The sequence below is a fragment of the Mesocricetus auratus genome, unplaced genomic scaffold (genome assembly GCF_017639785.1).
Source record: "Mesocricetus auratus isolate SY011 unplaced genomic scaffold, BCM_Maur_2.0 Super-Scaffold_100015, whole genome shotgun sequence".
Classification (NCBI taxonomy): Eukaryota; Metazoa; Chordata; class Mammalia; order Rodentia; family Cricetidae; genus Mesocricetus; species Mesocricetus auratus.
Window position 1 is genome coordinate 43131956 of NW_024429198.1, and position 18647 is coordinate 43150602.

General features: G+C 47.3%; 2 protein-coding genes across 10 annotated transcripts in view; one reads left to right on the forward strand and one right to left on the reverse strand.

Annotated features, from left to right (window-relative positions):
• Positions 1-7069, forward strand: part of Cables1 (Cdk5 and Abl enzyme substrate 1) — a 111964-nt gene extending 104895 nt beyond the window's left edge. For both annotated transcript variants that reach the window (XM_040757830.1, XM_040757831.1), the window contains one exon: positions 5881-7069. In XM_040757830.1, coding sequence (XP_040613764.1) covers positions 5881-6021 — 141 coding nt within the window. In that variant the 3' untranslated portion in view covers positions 6022-7069. The remainder of the gene's footprint in view (positions 1-5880) is intronic.
• Tmem241 (transmembrane protein 241) overlaps positions 1-18647 on the reverse strand; it is a 193313-nt gene that overhangs the window by 29185 nt on the left and 145481 nt on the right. For 7 of the 8 annotated variants that reach the window (XR_005881672.1, XR_005881671.1, XM_040757836.1 and 4 more), the window contains one exon: positions 11256-11467. Coding sequence is in view for 6 of the 8 variants with exons in the window: in XM_040757836.1 (XP_040613770.1) it covers positions 11256-11467 (212 nt within the window). In the remaining 2 variants the exon portion in view is untranslated. Of the gene's footprint in view, positions 1-8875; positions 8905-11255; positions 11468-18647 lie in introns of those variants that run through there. The other variant, XM_040757835.1, reaches the window with a different exon arrangement.

Genomic DNA, 18647 nt, shown 5'->3' on the forward strand with positions numbered 1-18647 from the left:
CTTCTGTCCAGACTAACCAAAAGGTAGAAAGAACATGCAAATTAACAAAATCAGAAATGAAAAGGGAGACATAACAATGGACACTGAGGAACTTCAGAAAATCTTCAGGCCATACTTTGAAAATCTGTACTCCACAAAATTCGAAAATTTAAAGGAAATGTACAATTTTCTGGATAGATATTACTTACCAAAATTAAATCAAGAAAATCAAGAACAGATAAGCAATTTAAATAGATCTATAACCCCTAATGAAATAGAAGCAGTCATTAAAAGCCTCCCAAACAAACAAACGAACAAAAAAAAAAAAGCACAGGGCCAGATGGCTTCAGTGCAGAATTCTACCAGAAATTCAAAATAGAGCTAATAACAATACTCCTCAAAGTGTTCCACACAATAGAAGCAGAAGGTTCATTGCTAAACTCTTTTTATGAGGCTACAATGACCTTGGTACCCAAATCACACAAAGACAACTAAGAGAACTACAGACCAATATCACTCAAGAACATTGATGCAAAAATACTCAATAAAATACTGGCAAATAGAATCCAAGAACACATCAGAAAAATCATCCACCATGCAGGGATGGTTCAACATATGAAAATCTGTCAATGTAATCCTCCATATAAACAACCTGCAAAAGAAAAACCACATGATCATCTCACTAAATGCTGAAAAAGCCTTTGACAAAATCTAACACCCCTTTCATGATGAAGGTCCTAGAGAGACCAGGGATAACAGGAACATACCTGAACCTAATAAAAGCAATATACAGTAAACAAACAGCCAACATCAAACTAAATGGAGACAAACTCAATGTTATTCCTCTAAAATCAGGAACAAGACAAGGCTGTCCACTCTCTCTATCTCTCTTCAATATTGTACTTGAAGTTCTAGTAGAGCAATAAGACAACAAAAGGAGACGGGGGGGGGGGGGGATATAAATTAGAAAGGAAGAAGTCAAACTTGAACTATTAACAGATGATATGATAGTTTACATAAATGACCCTAAAAACTCTACACAGGAACTCCTACAGCTGATAAACACCTTCAGCAAAGTGGCAGGATACAAGATTAACTCAAAAAAAATATCAGTAGCCCTACTATATACAGACGATAAAAGGGCTGATAAAGAAATAAGAGATACATCACCATTTACAATAGCCACAAACAACATAAAATATCTTGGGGTAATGCTAATCAAACAAGTGAAAGACTTGTATAGCAACTTTGAGTCTTTAAAGAAAGAAATTAAAGAAGATACCAGAAAATGGAAAGATCTCCCATGCTCTTAGATAGGTAGGATCAACATAGTAAAAATGGTAATCTTGCCAAAAGCAATCTACAGACTCAATGCAATCCCCATCAAAATACTGGCACAATTCTTCACAGACCTTGAAAGAACAAGTATCAACTTCATATGGAAAAACAAAAGACCCAGGATAGACAAAACAACCCTGTACAATAAAGGAACTTCCTGAGGCATCACCATCCCTGACTTCAAGCTCTATTATAGAGCTATAGTCCTGAAAACAGCTTGGTATTGTCACAAAAACAGACAGGTAGACCAATGGCATCGAATTGAATACCCTGGTATTAACCCACACACCTACAAACACGTGATTTATGATGAAGAAGCTAAAATTATACAATGGAAAAAAGAAAGTATCTTCAACAAATGGTGTGGCATAATTGGATGCTGGCATGTAGAAGACTGCAGATAGATCCATGTCTATTGCCATGCACAAAACTTAAGTCCAAATGGATCAAAGACCTCAACATCAATCCAGCCACACTGAACCTCTTAGAAGAGAAAGTGGGAAGTACCCTTGAACTATTTGGAACAGGAGACCACTTCCTGAACATAACACCAGTAACACAGACACTGAGATCGAGAATTAATAAATGGGATCTCCTTAAACTGAGAAGCAAAAAGCCATAGTCAACAAGAAAACCAAAGGATCTAATTAAAAAGTGGGGTACAGAACTAAATAGAGGAGTCTAAAATGGCTGATAGAAACTTTAAAAAGTGCTCAACATCCTTAGTCATCTGGGAAATTCAAATCAAAACAACTCTGAGATACCATCTTACTCCTGTCAGAATGGCTAAAATCAAAAACACCAATGACAGTTCATGCTGGAGAGGATGTGGAGAAAGGGGAACACCCCTCCATTGCTGGTGGGAGTGCCAACCCATACAGCCACTTTGGAAATCAGTATGGAGATTCCTCAGGAAAATGGGAATCAGTCTACCACCAGATCCAGCAATTCCACTCTTAGGCACATATCCAAAAGATGCACATTCATACAAGGACATCTGTTCCACTATGTTCATAGTAGCATTATTTGTAATAGCCAGAACCTGGAAGCAACCTAGATGCCCCTCAACTGAAGAGTGGATAGAGAAAATGTGGTATATTTACACAGTGGAATATTCTACTCAGCAGAAAAAAAATGGAATCTTGAAATTTGCAGGCAAATGGATGGCACTAGAAGAAACCATTCTGAGTGAGGTGTACTCACTCATACATGAATTTTAGACATAGAGCAGGGAAGTGCTAGCCTACAATCCCACCACCAGAGAGTCTAGGAAATAGGGAGGACCCTAAGAGAGATAGGCATGGTACCCTGAAGAAGGGGAATGGGACAGGATCTCCTAAGAAGATTGGGAGCATGAGGGGAGGGGAGAGGAATCTGGAACAAAGAGAGGGGGAGAAGAGGAGGGGAGAGGAGGTAATGGGAGAGCAGGAAGGTTGAGTCAGGGGAAGAATAGAGGAAAGCAGGATGAGAGTTACCATAATAGAGGGAGTCATTATAGGTTTGAGGAGAGATCTGGCACTAGTGAGATTTCCAGAGATCTACAAGGATGACATCAACTGGCAATCTAATAGTGGAGAGACTACCTTAAATGCCCTTCCCTGATAATAAGATTGATGACTACCTTATATGCCATCCTAGAGCCTTCATCCAGTGGCTGATGGAAGCAGAGGCAGACACCCACAGATAAACACTGAACTGAACTGGAACCCAGTTGCAGAGGGGGAGGAGTGATGAGCAAAGGGGTCAAGACCAGGCTGATGAAACCCACAGAAACAGCTGATCTGAACAAGAGGGAGCTCACGAACCCAAAACTTATGGTTGAGAGGCCAGTGTGGGACTGATCCAGACCCCCCTAAATTTGGGTATCAGTGAGGCCTGGGCAATCTATGGCACCTCGGGTAGTAAATCAGTATTTTTCCCTGGCATACGAATGGACTTTGGGAGCCCCGTTCCACATGGAGGGATGCTCTCTCAGCCTGGACACATGGGGGAGTGTAGGAGGAAGTCTATGCCGCCATGAAACATGTGACTTACTAGAGGCGCATACAGATGAGGTAATAAAAGGGCGGTTTACCACACCGCTAACCACACCCACTTTAGGCAGGACTAAAGACGTATACGGCTGGACATAAAGACGTATACGTATGTAGGCAGAACTACGTCACTAGCCAAGCCCACTTTTGGGCATGGCTAGGGGCGTTACTGGGGAAGGCATAAAAGACAGCGCACAGGAAGTCTCGCTCTCTTTTTTTCCTGGAGTTCGGCTTCCGGTCCAGTCGCTAGCTGAGATCTGCTGGGCTTCTCGGGGTTTGGTATCTTGTGAGTAATTTTCTATATAAAATACTTAGCCTTATTTTCAGTAATTGTGTGTCGCGTATCGTTACAGCGTCCGTAAAGCCAACAGGGGAGGGCCTAGGCCCTGCCCTGGATGATATGACAGACTTTGGAGATCCCCCATGGAGGCCTAACCCTCCCTGGGGAGCAAAATGGTGATTGTGTGGGGGGCAGGGGAAGAGGGGAGGGAGAGGGAGCTGGGATTGACATGTGAAGCAAGCTTGTTTCTAATTTAAATTTAAAAAAATACTATCAGGAAAAAAGATATTTAGGTCACAGTTTACTGATTTTCAGAAATGGTACGGGGCCCTGTGTGCAGCAGATACATGAGCATGGAAGTGACTATCGAGTGCCAAATCCAAGTCGAGCATCAATGGGCTTATACAGTTGTCCCCCTTATCCACGGGCCCTTCCTGGTTTCGGGTACCCAAGTCAACCACAGCACCAAATACTGCATAGAAAAGTCCTGAAGTGCGCCATTTGTAAGTTTTAGGTTGTGCGTCGTCTAAGTAGCGTGATGAAAGCTCTCCCTGTCCCATGCCAGGTGTGAACTGTCCCTGTGTAGCCGCCTGTGTACACCAGCACCGAGTCACCTCGTTTGCCCAAGCATCATAGTGTGTATGTCTGATTAACCCGCTGTAACAGCCTGCATCACATTCCTTCATCTCATCATGCAAGCATTGTCCGGCTAAGCCCAGAATAAGCAACAGAGAAAACACGTTGTGTAACTTTTGCTACAGTATAGCTACTCTGTTTTAGTTGATGTTGATCTTGTAAAATGGGCATGATAAGTATAGATACACTATTTTATTACGAATCTATAGGATATGGTACTGTGGTTTGGGGATCTACTTGGGGGTCCCCAAATAAAGGGGGAAACATACATATATGTGCATAACTAGTGCATCCTCAGAAGACTAGTACAGTTCTAAGTAATTTATGCCATACACATTTCATCAGAGTTTAGTGCTGTGCCCCACAGTTGAAGCTGATGTGTCAACCCAGACCAGCAGTTATGATCTGAGAGTCACACCCTCACATGCAATCCCGCCCCAGTCTTACCTCAGGTCTGTTAGCCGCTGCTGCTAGTGAGAGCTCATTAGCCAAAAGCTGAGCTTAAGCCAAGACTGAGTGCTCTAGCCAAAAGGGGGGCTTCCTGTTCCCCACTGTTTCTCTTCTGTTGCCAATCCTGGAACTCTGCATTGTTAATGGACAGGTGAGGAGCCACTGGCCACTCAGCTGTGCAGATGTGGGACAGCCTCACAGAGACGTGGGTCCCCACAAGTGAAAGGAAAAGGCTGAGTCACAAGTCCTCATCTCGTGCCACACAGAGCTGGCCTGTGAGGCTCGCTGGCCAGTGTGCTCTGACGTCTAAGCCTGACTCAGTTATAACAGGTACAAGGAATCCCAGTTAGAGCCCCATGAGGGTGGCACATGGGAGGCAGAAGCAGGAGGATCTCTATGAGTTCGAGGCCAGCCTGGTCTACAGAGTGAGTTCAAAGACAGCCAGGGCTACACAGAAAAACCCTGTCTTGGAAAATAAACAAATAAATAAATAAATCCCAGTTAGGTTGCACTCACGACAGCAGTTTCCTATCCACTGACTGTAGATGAACAATTTTGACCTCTTGAGTTGTAATCACCTGTAAATGAGCATGAATACAACATCAGCTTTAAGAGTCTTTAGAGTATTAAATGGAATTGTCCTGCATCTCCAGACAGACCGCTGGCCGTCGGGGAAGGCTCGCTGTCTGCACCACCAGACTAAGGAAGGAAGCAGTCCATCCTGTAAGGGACAGATGGATGATTCAGGCATATTTTTCTCACACTGAAATTTGATTTCCATTGCAGTGGTGTCGGGAGGGGACACTGAGGAGGACTTGTGCCTTCTTTTGACAGCTGATGTGTCCTGAAACTAGAGTAGTGTGTGAGGGGTGCAGCATGTGGCTGTCCTTCCTGATTTCTGCATGCCATAGACCCGGCCTGCCCCCTTTGCTTTTCTCCCTGAGATGGAGCAGAGCAACACCTTTACCGGATGCAGCTGCCCGGCCTCCAGAACCTCTCTTCTTTTAGAGTCACCAGTTTCTGGTGTTCTGTTACAGCAAGGGAGAGCAGATGCATCCCCATAAACACTCGCTTGATGGTAGAAAAGTAGCACCTGGAAAAATCAAAACCAACAAAGCCCAAGTTGTTAACTGCAGCACTAAAACGGTTCTGTTGCCTTTGCAGAAACTGGAAGAGAAGTTCCGATTGAACAGGAGAGAGCTGATTGCCTTTGAATTTCCAGTGTTGGTGGCCTTGGAATTTGCCCTTCATCTGCCAGAGCATGAAGTCATGCCCCACTACAGACGCCTCATCCAGAGCTCCTAGCACAGGCCCCAGGAGGGCCAAGGACGGCTTCCTCCGAGTGCACGGGGCCTTACTTACTACCAGAGAATGGACCTGGGCCCGCCAAGCTGAGTCTCCTTGTTGCTTCATTTTCATGGAGAAGCTGTACCTGGGACTTGCTAGGAGACATTGCTCAGGCTCCACGAGAGGCGGCATGTCCTGGGGATGATGGAGGCCCGCTCTCCCTCCCTGCCAGGCACATGTGAGGTCTGAAGCTTCTCAGGGCCTTTACTGCAGACTGGGTCTGACTGGGAGGGTGAGGCACTGGAACAGGGGGAACTGGATGTGCAGCATTGGGGAGAGCTGCTTAAAGTCCCCTCTCCCTGTGTCAAGAGCGTGCCAATCTATTTTTATATCTGCCATCGGAAGTGCACTTTCCCTGGGCACAAGGGTGTGGGTGTGCAAGTGTCTGAGGGGCACTGTTACACCTGACCCCCAAAGCCAATCCCCACCTTCTATGGAGCTGACTTGTTATGATTTCTAGGTAATGACTCAGATCCAGAGTGGCATCTCTGCTCTCTGGAAATAACACTGTTTCTGAGACTGTACCTGCCACTCACTGGACAGAGGCAACAGTTCTCGGCAGTAGGATAAGTCACGTGCAGGGTGGCACGCTCTGAACTTTCCGCCGTCACACCACGGGCTTCTATTTAACCCTCTAGCTCTTGCCTGTGGAGACATGAGGGCTGCACTCCATAGCGTGTATTCCTGTGCTCTATGTTAGAGTGCATAATGAGCGCGTTTATTGTGCTAAATACATATGTGTGTGTGTGTTTTCTAAACGTCTGTATTGGGGGTAAGACGCATGATTGGTGTCTTGTGGCTTTTGCAGCTGGGACAAACTACATTTCAAGCTGTGGTTAAGTTGATTGTTAGTACAAAATTGTGACCTGTCCTGAAGCATTAATGATATGCTGTCACCTGGGAGTTATACAGGTATAACTTTACTAAAGAAAGCTTGTGGCCATGGAAAAAGAATTAAACTATTTTGTTCTTTTACATATACATAAACGTGTGTGTGAACATGTAAGTCTCAGTCACCTTGTTGTTTCTATTGCTGCAACTCCAAAGCCACAGAGAAACCCTGTCTCGAAAAACCAAGAAAGAAAAGAAAGGAAGGAAGGAAGGAAGGAAGGAAGGAAGGAAGGAAGGAAGAAAGAAAGAAAGAAAGAAAGAAAGAAAGAAAGAAAGAAAGAAAGAAAGAAAGAAAGAAAGAAAAGATAAGAACTATCATGACGGAAAAGCAAGCTGGGGAGGAACACATTGATCACTAGTGGAGAAAAAGCCTTACAGCTGCACCTCAGGGAGGCATCTCCTCAGCTGAGGCTCCTTGCTCAAATGACTCTAGCTTGTGTCAAGTCGACACACAAAGCCACCCGGTACACACTTCCAGTCAGTTTCCTTGCATCCCTGCCACCTCAGGTCTCCACAATTCTGGTGAGGTCGCAGACCGAGACCCTCTGATTACCCAGAGAGAGAAGGACCGAGGAGACAAGCGTCAGCAGTGTCTTTCAGAAGAGCTCAGAATCTCAGTTCTTCAGGGAGTTCTGGTTTTTTGAGACAGGCTCTCACTCTGTAGCCCAGGCTGGCCTCAAACTTGAAATCCTTCTGCCTCGGCCTCCCCAGTATGAGTGCAGGCGTGCCCTACCCTGTCTTTGAAACTGAAACCTGTTATTAGACGTGGTCTCACTCTGTTGTCCAGCCTGGTCTCACACTCCTGGGCTCAAGTCATCTTCCTGCCTCAGCCTCCTAGTAGCTAGGACTACAGGTACAGACTACCACTGGCCCATACGAGGTGCAGAAGCTGCAGCTGCTATGAGAACATGACGACTTGGGCGTTTTAACCTTGGTTTAACGGAATTCGGTCCTAAATGCTTTGCTTTCAAATTTCCTTATCCAAGTATCAGTTTGGTGAGATATGCTGACACATGATCTTTTTGGTTGCTTCAAAGTTCAACCAACTAATATTTAAGGAACACAAATTGTAAGCAAATTGGGAAGCACGAAGCCTCCAAACTCTCCATTTCCTGACCTTCAAATTGACCATGGCCACCCTTTGCTGGTGGTATCTGTCACCATGGCCCTGGCTCAGAACCTGGAGAAGCAGGAACTACTCTGATAGACAAGGGTCCTGTAGGTAGGGATGGCCCAACAGTTCCCAGATGCCAAGATAGGATTTAGGGGACCAAGTTCTTCCCTGGATCTTGAGATCAAATTTATATTCTTTAGTTTGGGATGATTCATGCTTGAGCAAATACAGATGGATTCAAGATGTCACTAGTCATGTTCTTTTTGATTTAAGCACTATGGCTGTGAGTGTGTGGCCTGGGGAGTCTTGTTTTAATTGGTGGAAGGGGCGCTTTCATGATAGTGAGGGTACTATAACAAGAGGTCTCCTAGTTAAGGTTCACAACTCCAGCCTTCTGGGGGCAACAGAAGATGAGGAAAGTCGGGAACATAGACCACTCAGGCTCTAGACTCCTCCCCCAGAAACCTGAGCCTGTGCTAGAAGACACAAACATCAGTTCTAGAAGTTTCTGTGGCTTTGCCCTCTTGGCTTTATCACAGGGGGAAGATCCAAGGCCCTCTTCCTCTGAGGACTGTCCTGAAGTTTTTCTAAGGCAGTCTCTTAGGAAACTCTGCCCACTTACCTACTCCTTGGGACAACAGGGCCGGCCCTAGTCTTGTCTGCAAGGCTTAGGCACCTCTGCTCCAGTTAACCCTGGATGCTAAGGAACTGATGAGAACGGAACAAAAAAGTGGTACCTGTGTGAACTGTGTCAGTCCCATGCCTACCTGTGTCTGTTCAGGAAACCCCAGCCAGCCATGCATAGAAGTCATTTCCTCTCTGCTAAGTCAGGGATTCTGTGTCAAATACAAATAGGGTTTGTTTTCCTCTGCCTTTTCTTTCTGACCAGAAATTTCCCAACCAGAGTTTGTTATCATCAGCCAGCAGGCTCCTCTTGCAGGGGGCACTTCACACAAATCACTCTGGTCACGTGTCCCATTTCAGTGCCGGGGAACAGGACTGAGGTTCCTTCCCCTCCTTGTAACTCCTTCCTGTTCCCATCATCCCTGAGACAGCAAATAAAACAGCTCCCATTCCTTATCTGTCTCTCCCTGACATTTCCTGTTCTGTGCTCAGTTGCCAAGTCCTTTCTTTGCCCTCCAGACCCTGGCTGCCTCCGGTAACTCAGGAGAAGCCAGGCTGCCTGCCCCTTTGCAAGAATCAAAGAGGCAGAGGGGAGAGGTGAGCTCAGGCGTTGTGCCCCTAGTGGAGAAAGAAGTCCTCGCAAGCAGGTTTTTCAGGAAGCACCCCATGGGCAGGTGGCCCGCAGTGGCCATCCAGGGATCGTTAAGGACAATACCACCAGGTGTGGCTGCTGAGGACAAACACCAGCTCAGATAGGGAGTCTCATAATTCAGGTGAACGCCGGCTCGAACAAAGGGCAGCTTCCAAAAGCGCAACTAAAGACGGGGCCGAAGAGCTGCCAAGGAGGAAGTCGGCTGCATGAATGTCTGAGTTAAGTGTTGGATGGGGCGGGAGGTTCAGAAGGACATGGAGCCATTACTGGGGATTAAAAGGTATGTTAGTAACACCATGGATGGACAAACAGACAGGAACAACAGCATGACACAGTCACAGATGAGAGTCAGAGCCTACATGCCAGAGAAGGAACACTCAGCACTCTGTGGATGAGGCTTCCTCTGTGGTGACCGGAAGTTGGTTATCCCCTGGTCCCTGTCAGCAAAGTTGCCTGTGACTTCTCTTCTTCTGTCCCTATGCAAAGTTGAGAGCTGGCCTTTGGCTTATGGATGCCAAGCCCTCCTCCGTTTCCCCTCTGCCCAGGCAAGGAATCAGGCAGCCTGAACACATGAGACCTGGAAGAAGAGGTCCCCGATTCTGCCCTTTGGACCTGAACACTCATAGGAGCCCCAAGCATGCTGTCTGTCTGTAAGTCTGTACGCCCATGGCACCAGAAACTCTTCTAATAAACCTCTTAACCAAGAGGACAATCTGCCTCTGTGTCCCCCTTGGGCCCTAAATCTGAAACCTGTGCATGATGGTGTGCCAAAAGCCACTTTGAACCAGGGACCTTTACATTTATTGACACCATGTACAAGACAGACGAGAACCTGACACAGTGACTGAAGTGCCAGCCAGCCAGCCCCTGCTCACCCTGGAGAGCCTGGGATGGACTGGGAAGAGGCATGGCCCTTTGTTACTGACAAGACCTGGCCCGGTCCACCAATGAGAGATGGGGGCAACTCAAGACTGATGGAGGCAACTGGGAACAAAAGAAACAGCTAGGCATCACCAAGGACAGAATTGTCCCTTTATAGAACACCGGCAGAGACTATGTCCACATGATTTGTGTGTGTCGTGGGATGGAAGATTCCACCTCCAGGTCAGTTGCCTTGCCGTGCCAGTGTGGGAGACAACACTCAGATGTGCTGAGTAGTCACAGGTGCCACCAGTGACGCCAGCTCTCCTGTCCAGAGAGTCTGTCTACCTGAGGTCTTTAGGCTGTTAGCCCCTAGGGGCCTTCACGCCTTTGCATTCTGCTATCTAGTATATCCGTGGTCTCAGGACCCAACCCCAAGCTGTAGATGAACTTCAGAATGAGTATTACTACATGCAACAGAGTCAAGGTACTTTTTAGGTTCAAGTTCGAATCCAATTAAGTTCTTCCAGATGGCCACAGTCTACACCCTGGCGACTCTCTCTAGGTTTGGGTTGCTTGGGAGTTCCCCTCATTCCCTAAACTTCTACACTCAGAAGGGCACTTCCTCCTGCCCCGCCCCAGGGCATATCTTTGCCCCCTGGCCTATGCAATGCCACTCTTCTCACTGGCTTTGTTACTCACTCCCCAGGCTTCTTGTCCCCCACATGGCCAACCCACAGCCTGCTTCCTGCCTAACCCTCTTCCTCTCTACCTTTACTCCATTTCATCTCTTGGCAACTACTTCAAGCCTGGGATTTCTTGTCCGATCTCATGTCCTTCTTCAAGTCTCCTTCTGGACGTTGGTATCCACCAATCTTGGGAGTCCACTGAGGGTGGTGTGCTCCCCACCGTCAGGTCCCTTTCCCTTACGCATCCCCACACGTACTCATCATACTCGCTGATGACAGACTGGACACCAAGCACACATAGGCATGCATGACTGGACAGAGCCCTCAAGCCACTCGGGTGGGAAGTCCCTGCAGTCCTCACCGTCTTTTGCAGTTGGGTGATTTCCACAGCTCTCTGGGCACTGTAAGCATTTGGTTTTGCACACTTCCTCTGAATGGTCCCTGGAGTTCTCATGCCGCCACAGACTGGTCTTCGTGAGGCACCCAAAAAGGTGCGCAAACTCACCCGTCCCAGGGTGCGTAGAGGGTGCTTTCATGTTTTCCACAGAGACTAAATGTGATTTTTCAGGAAGCCTTAAGAAAACAAACAAAAGACATGAAATCAAGAGCTATGGGGGGAAAGGATGAGTACAGACAAGTATTTCTCAATACGTTTCCTCATTGAAAAATTCCATCTCAGCTCTTTTCTCTGCCATGTCTCTGAGGAGGCAGCTGTGTGTCTTGCTCTGTCTCTATCTCTCTCTCTTCTCTCTTTTCGTTCCTTACTCCCCGACCTTCTCCCAATAAACTTTCCACATAAAAAAAGAAAAGAAAAATCCCATCTCTGGATCCTATTGGCCTGAGATCCAGGCTTAGAGATATTCTTCTTACTGTAGCCAAAATAAGTTTCCCGAGGGGGCCGGGAACTGACTCAGCTGTTTAAAATGCCGGTTGTTCTTGCAGGGGACCCAGGCTCTGTTCCCAGAACCCACAAGATGGCTCCCAACCATCTGTAACTCTAGGGCCAGAGGAGCTGATTCTGACCCAGCCTACATGTGGCACACAAGCATGCAGGGTTAAAATACTCAGACACATAAAATAAATAAATCTAGAAACAAACAAGTTTCCAGAGGCCAATTTACTATTCTAGACCAGCTCCTTCACTGGAGAATAGAGGCATTTGACGAGTACTTGTCACACGTGGTCCTCAGAATCACCCAGGAGGTTTGTACAAATGAGACTCCTTGCGATGCCCGGATCTCTGGAGGTGGCATCTGGGAAATCAGCATCCTCTGGTGGCATCTTCCCTTCCCAAGCTTGACAACACAGTCATAAAGGTGTCAAGCTGTCATAACAAAACCCACAGAGGGCAGTCAAGGATTCTGATACCTACAGGGCTTCTCATACACATCAAAAGCCAAAGAGCCCAAGTGACACCAGCGGGGCTTCCCACACACTCAGAAGCCAGGGAGCCCAAATTGTGACTCAACATTCCAAGGAGCCAGGCTCCTAGCCCACAAATCACATTTCATATTTTTAGAAGCAATGCACTGGCGAGTGTGTTTCTCTGATACTAATCTCTCCACAGTAAGGCATATGGGTGGGGGGACACATTTTATACCCCTCTTTTTCTTGAGTACTGGAGGATGTAGGAAGAAGAAAAATCATAGGCAAAAGAAATTTTGGTACCTGGTGTTCCGTAAGGGGAGACAAACAGACAAACAGAAGAAAAACCAATGGGAAATAAATCCTTGTGTCCTAGTTTGGGAGACTGTTTGTTATAGTGCTGATGCTAAAGTCTCCAGAACCCAAACTGTAAGCCTTTGGAAGACAGAGGGGATTGTAGATGCTCTGGGTCCAAGCTCCAGACTGTACAAGTGTACAAGGTGGCACAGATGGGGTGGGGGAGCTGAAGCCGTGGGAGTGTACGGCAGTGATGGCTGTAGCCGTGGGAGTGTACGGCAGTGATGGCTGTAGCCGTGGGAGTGTACGGCAGTGATGGCTGAAGTCGTGGGATTGTACAGGAGTGTACGGCAGTGCCACAGGAGAAAGGAGTCAGATGAGACAATGTAGGAACAGAGTGACTGGGCACAGCCAATCAAAGTTAACCATGAGCTCACACCACAAAACCATTGCTCTAAACCCCAGCTCCCACCCAGAGTCAATGATTGCCCAGCACCCTCATTTCCATGGTACAAACCAAGCCACCAAACGACAGCCGCATCACAGGAACAGTCACAGCCCGTCATCCCAGTCAGTTCCACCGCTGACTACCCTTGCAATGCACCCAGTAAACTTGTTCTCTTGGGGCTGGACAGATGACTCAGCAGTCAAGAGCACCAACTCTTCTTCCAGAGGACCCAGGTTCAATTCCCAGCATGCATATGGCAGCTAACAACTGTCTGTAACTCCAAGATCTGACACCCTCACACAGACATAAATACAGGCAAAACACTGATGCACATAAAACAACAACAACAATAATAACAACAATAATAATAGCCAGAAACTTGTTCTCTTCTACTCCCATTTGACTCGGATGAATCCTTTCATGGCAGGGAGTCCATCCGCCAAAGAAAGAATGGGCATTTAAAAGAAGACCCAAACCCAAGTCTTGAGAGATGATAACATCTAACCACAGGGCAGAAGAGAAGGCATCCACAAAGAGGAGAACGAGTAGGGTGAACGAGTAAGACAGCTCATGGAAACCAGGACAGGGATGGGTTCTCAGGAGGAGAAGGCCGGACAGGTGTGCTCACTAGAGGAGGGAGTCTCCACTTGAGCCAAGGATGAGAACGTTGCTGAAGGCTTTTATGAACACTACCTCAGGTGTGGACTCAGACTGAGCGTGTGGGAAGGAACAGGGGATGGAGAAGCAAGGCCAGCAGGCAGAGCTACTGCTCTTTGGGGGAAGTTATGAGCAGGAGAAAGCCGGAGAATAAGTTTGAAGCTGAGAACCAAAACTTCAACCTTCACTATCAGTCTGGACACAGCGAGGTGAAACATCCGCCCATGCGAACCCGGCTTCGTCCCGCCGCCTGAGCTCCTGTGGCTTTACTGTTTGAAACTGGCCCCATAAGCACTTGTTTACCTCAGAAACTCACCAAAGACCCATCAAGTCATTGATGGGAAATAGCAGACAATTGCACCCGAGGAAACAAACTTTGGATCCACGTGTTGCAGTCCCCAATCCTGAATCCCCACTCTGAAAGATTCACCTGGACCTAGACCCAGTTCTCACCGCATCTTCCCCACGCAAAGCATGTCCACACTTTGCTGTTCTTTCCTACCCCTGAACTACCTCAAACTTTTTAAAATGGGTGTGCCGGGGACTTGGGGGAACCCACATTTAAAATGGGTGTGCCGGGGACTTGGGGGAACCCACAAACAACGAAGGCAGTGAAGAAAAGAGCTTTTGTGTGTGTTTATAGGGAGGATGTGAGGGCATTTGAATCCAAGGAGAAGCGGGTTAAGTAACTAAAAAAATACATCACTGGGTTTCTGAGGAGAGAGAAGACTTGGAACTGAGATGATCCAAGGCAGGGGATTAATGTCAAACTAAAGGGGGAGGGGGCACTGCTCAGCCATGGACAGGAGGGGTGAATGTGACCCTAGGGTAGGAAGGCGGGGGGCTCTCGCTTGTGATAGTCTGCTCTGCGTTCATCAAAATGTGAGGTACTTCTGAACAGAGGAGGGCAAAGGCCGAGGAGTGGAAAATACTTGTCATAATTAGCGGAAGGGGTGATGGGGCTCTCGCAAAGCTGTTTATTCCCTCAGGCCCTGGAGCTGCTGAAGACAACATGTCCCGTTCTGTGCTTTCCAGAGTTAATAATGAGGGCTTGTACATTCCCATCTTGCCGTGGATATAGTATTCCCAGGCAATTTTAAAGTCATTAAGAACATCAATGATTAGTGCTGGGATCAAATCAGGTCTGCGCGCAGTAAGCAAGCTTTCTACAAAGGATCTACATCCCCAACCCTTGGCTCCACACCTGTCTAAAGTCATCTTATAGACAATTTACTCTGTCACCTGAAGCCCATCACTGAGGAAGCCTATAGGGAAAAGGGGGGCCAGTCAAAGAAACACACCCTGAGCAGAGCCAAAGAAACACACTTTGGCCCTGCAACCAGAACCAAAGAAATGTACCCTGATCCTGAAACCAATGCCAAAGGAACACACTTTGTCCCTGGAATCTGAGTCAGTGAAAGAAATGCACCCTGACCCTAAAATTGGAGCCAAAAGTCTAAAAAGGACCAGAGAAAGGAACATACTTTGGCCCTGAAACTAGAGCCAAATCTGACCTTAATCCTGTGCAGAAAAGTAACCAATCCTCAAGCAGAGCTCTAGCCAATCTGAGCTCAGCACTGAAATCGAACCAATCCCTACCCTGGAAAAACTTTCCTGCCCCCAAGAATCCCTATATAAACCCTGTGTATGTTCAGCTTGACTGGTCCAGCTGCTTCCTTCCAATAAACCCTTTCGATGAGCTTTGGGTGAAGATCTTTTGCAATGGAGCAGAGGCAACCCTGGGTGATGGAGCAGAGGCGACCCTGGGCAGAGCAAAGCAGAGCGAGCAGCGCTGTAACACTTTCCTGGGGAAACCTTTCCTTGGCAGAGCCAAGTTGTTACACTCCTCTCCCCCTCCCAACTCCCACTCTCTGCTCTCCAGGAGCAGAGCCGAACTGTAGCAACTTTTGCCCAAGAAACCTCCTGCGGAGCAAAACTGCTACACTAGGCGAACATCCCCAGCTGGAAGACCCTCTGCTCTGTGAAAGTGCAGGCTCAATTGAAGCAGTTATTGAGGTTGGGCCACCTAGGGCTAGACCCTTTGAAGCCTTTGGGATGCAGATTTTGAGGGGACACCTGGACCTAGCAGGATGCTGGTAGAGTAGAAGATAAAAGTTAAGAAGTTTAGGGGAATTTGTTTTTCTTAGGTCCATAGATGGGAGAGGTGGGGAGGCTTCAAATGCTCACCCCACTTCCAGTTTGCACTCTCTGTTTTGTGATCTCTCGGCTCCATGCTTTGGCTGCCTGTTGCCATGTCTCACCCACCATTACGGACTCTCTCTCTCTGGAACCATAAGCTCAAATAAGCTCTTTATTCCTTAAGTTGTCTTTGGTTGTGTTTTATCACAGCAAAGTAAATAATACAGTTACTATGTGCAGGTACAAGGCACAGTGCTACACACACACACACACACACACCTTTCTCTATCCACTTAATTCTTTCAATAAAGCAAAGAGGAGATTAAATCACTTTCCCACTTTAACAGTATAAACTCAGTGAGTTTACACCCTGAGCCAACAACAGATGTCCAGGAAGTTGCTCACCTCCAGAGGCAGCCATGGCCTCACCTGATCAAGACGACAGGCAAAGACCACGGAGGATGAGGAGACAGAGAATTCTTGAGGAGGAAAACTCAGTTATGCTACCGAATAAAATGAATTCTTTGCTTTAGGGGCAAGGTGGAATTTATTCCCATAGTGGATTCCCCACAAAGGGGTAGAGAGTTGGCTAACTATAACTTGAGTTTCCCCAGGCAAGTCTGAGCAGAGATTGCCTTTCCCCTGACTGCCACTTAGCTTTCCTCCAATTTACTGGCCCTCTTAGGTACCCAATCTCTAAGGCCTTTTGAGGTGTCCTCCCCCAGCTTAACTGTACTCACTGGTTACTTAAACAATACTGCCTCCATACTTGGCTCTACAAGGTATAACGAAATACAGGGTGAATGCCTGTGGTCTCTGCTTCATTTGCATCTGCATCCTGTACTCTGGACCACCTGGTCCCTTCTACATGGAGGAGGAAGGACATTAATCACTCAAGATGTGGATGCCTAACATAGCTGGGCAAGTCCCTGCCCTAACCCTGCAGTCACCTTTAATTCTAGGGACAGCAAGGTCTATAGGAAGGATAGCCCACACTCAATAGCAATTTATGGTGCAAAGGCTAGCCTTGGGATAGATTGTCCTGTAAGAATCTAGGCTAGCCCTGGATAGATGTTCCTGTAAGTGCCCTCTGGGGAAGACAGTGGATGGCAGGTTACTTGTAGGATCAAGGCAGAGACAATGACGGGCAAGGCCACCCTTTGGTCAGAACAGCTGACGTCACACACACCATTTGCCCTGCCCTGATTCTTGTTATAACACAGGCCTGCTGCAAAAGACAGTGGTCACTTTAAGAGGCCAGATCTCAGCCTGAAGAGACCAGGCCACGCCTCCTGGCAGCTCTCTCTGGAACAGAGTTAGGAAGCTGTCAGTGTCCAGCAGCCCCTGACTCATGGTCCTAACTACTACCTGGCTCCCCCATGCTTTGTCACTACTCTATGCTGAACTAAATCACATGATGTGAACATTTTGGCTACCCTCAAAAGGTCATAAAAGGTCAGATTTCTCTGTTTGGGGGATTGATCTAGAGACTCTTTTCCCTGGGAGATTCCTCCAAGGCTGCTCTCTGTAGAGTCCCCTCCCCAACACATCCATTCTTGCTCCTAATTAAGCCTCCCCCACCCCCCAGCTTTTAAAGGGAAACCTGGCCTTCCCAGGAGGCCCTGGCCTTGTTCCTCATTCTCAAGTCTATTGTTCCTTTTCCTTCTCCTCGTTAGTAACCACTGCTGTTGTGTCTCAGGTACTCTAATTTTAAAGAGATATTCATTTTTTAAAAATTTTATGTGAGTGAATGCTTGCAGTGTCTTCAGAGGCCAGAGGAGGGCATCAGATCCCCCCTAACTGGAGTTACCCACGGTTGTGAGTTGTCACGTGGGTGCTGGGGCCTCTGCAAGGCAGCCAGTGTCCCTGTACCATGTCTGTCTAAAGCTCTGTCACCCTCTGCCCTTTCTGCTAGTAGACTGCATTCTTCTAAAGGGAATGCGTGTATGTGGTGTGTGTGTATGTGGTGTGTGTGTATGTGGTGTATGTATGTGGTATGTGTGTATGTGGTGTGTGTGTCTCTGTGGTATGAGGTGTGGATGTGTGTGTGTGTGTGTGTGTGTGTGTGGTATCTTTCTTGCACAAATAAAGCCTGTCTGGGGGGTCAGATAATGGAAATTGCTACTAGGTAAGCACACTGGAGGTCTGTACAGACAGGCAGGAAGTGACATAGCTGGGCAGAAACAGGATATAAGCAGGGAGAAACAAGAAATCGTTCTCTTCTCTGCTGAGACACTTGGAAGGTAAGGTGTGACTGTGGTTTGCTCCTTCTCTATGATCTCTCAGCATTTCCCTCTATATCTGACTCTGGCTTTTATTACCTAAAACAATTAAGAAATTCCTTTTACATGTGTGTGGGGGAGTGGAGGGGTGCAGTGTGCACACATGTGTGTATGGGGTATAAAGAGGCATCAGAATGTGGAAACTTGGCAGTGTCTACACGCACCTCATCCTCTCGCTGCCCTCATGAATGCACACGGGCAGGCTACCTCAGACTCTCAGGCTCCTCCAGGGGTTTCCTGGCCCCCAAAGACTGACTGGATTCCAAGTTGCTCAAGACTCAGCTACGGAAGCAGTAATTATCTAATGAGCTTTGTAAGACAGGTCGGGCAGAACACTGTCTAAGACTGCTCAAAGAACATGAGCAGTGCCCCTGGGGCTGTTAAGACACACTTGAGGTGGCCACTGCTCTCCTGTGACTCCATGACAAAGGTGCTTATCAAGAACAAACCGAGTGAAAAGTCAGAAAAGAAAGAAGGGGTTCTGGGAACCTCTCCCAGAAGAAGATTTGATGGTAAGGAAGGATGCCTACATCCCAAGGCCAGGGTCACATGGTCCAAGTCTTGA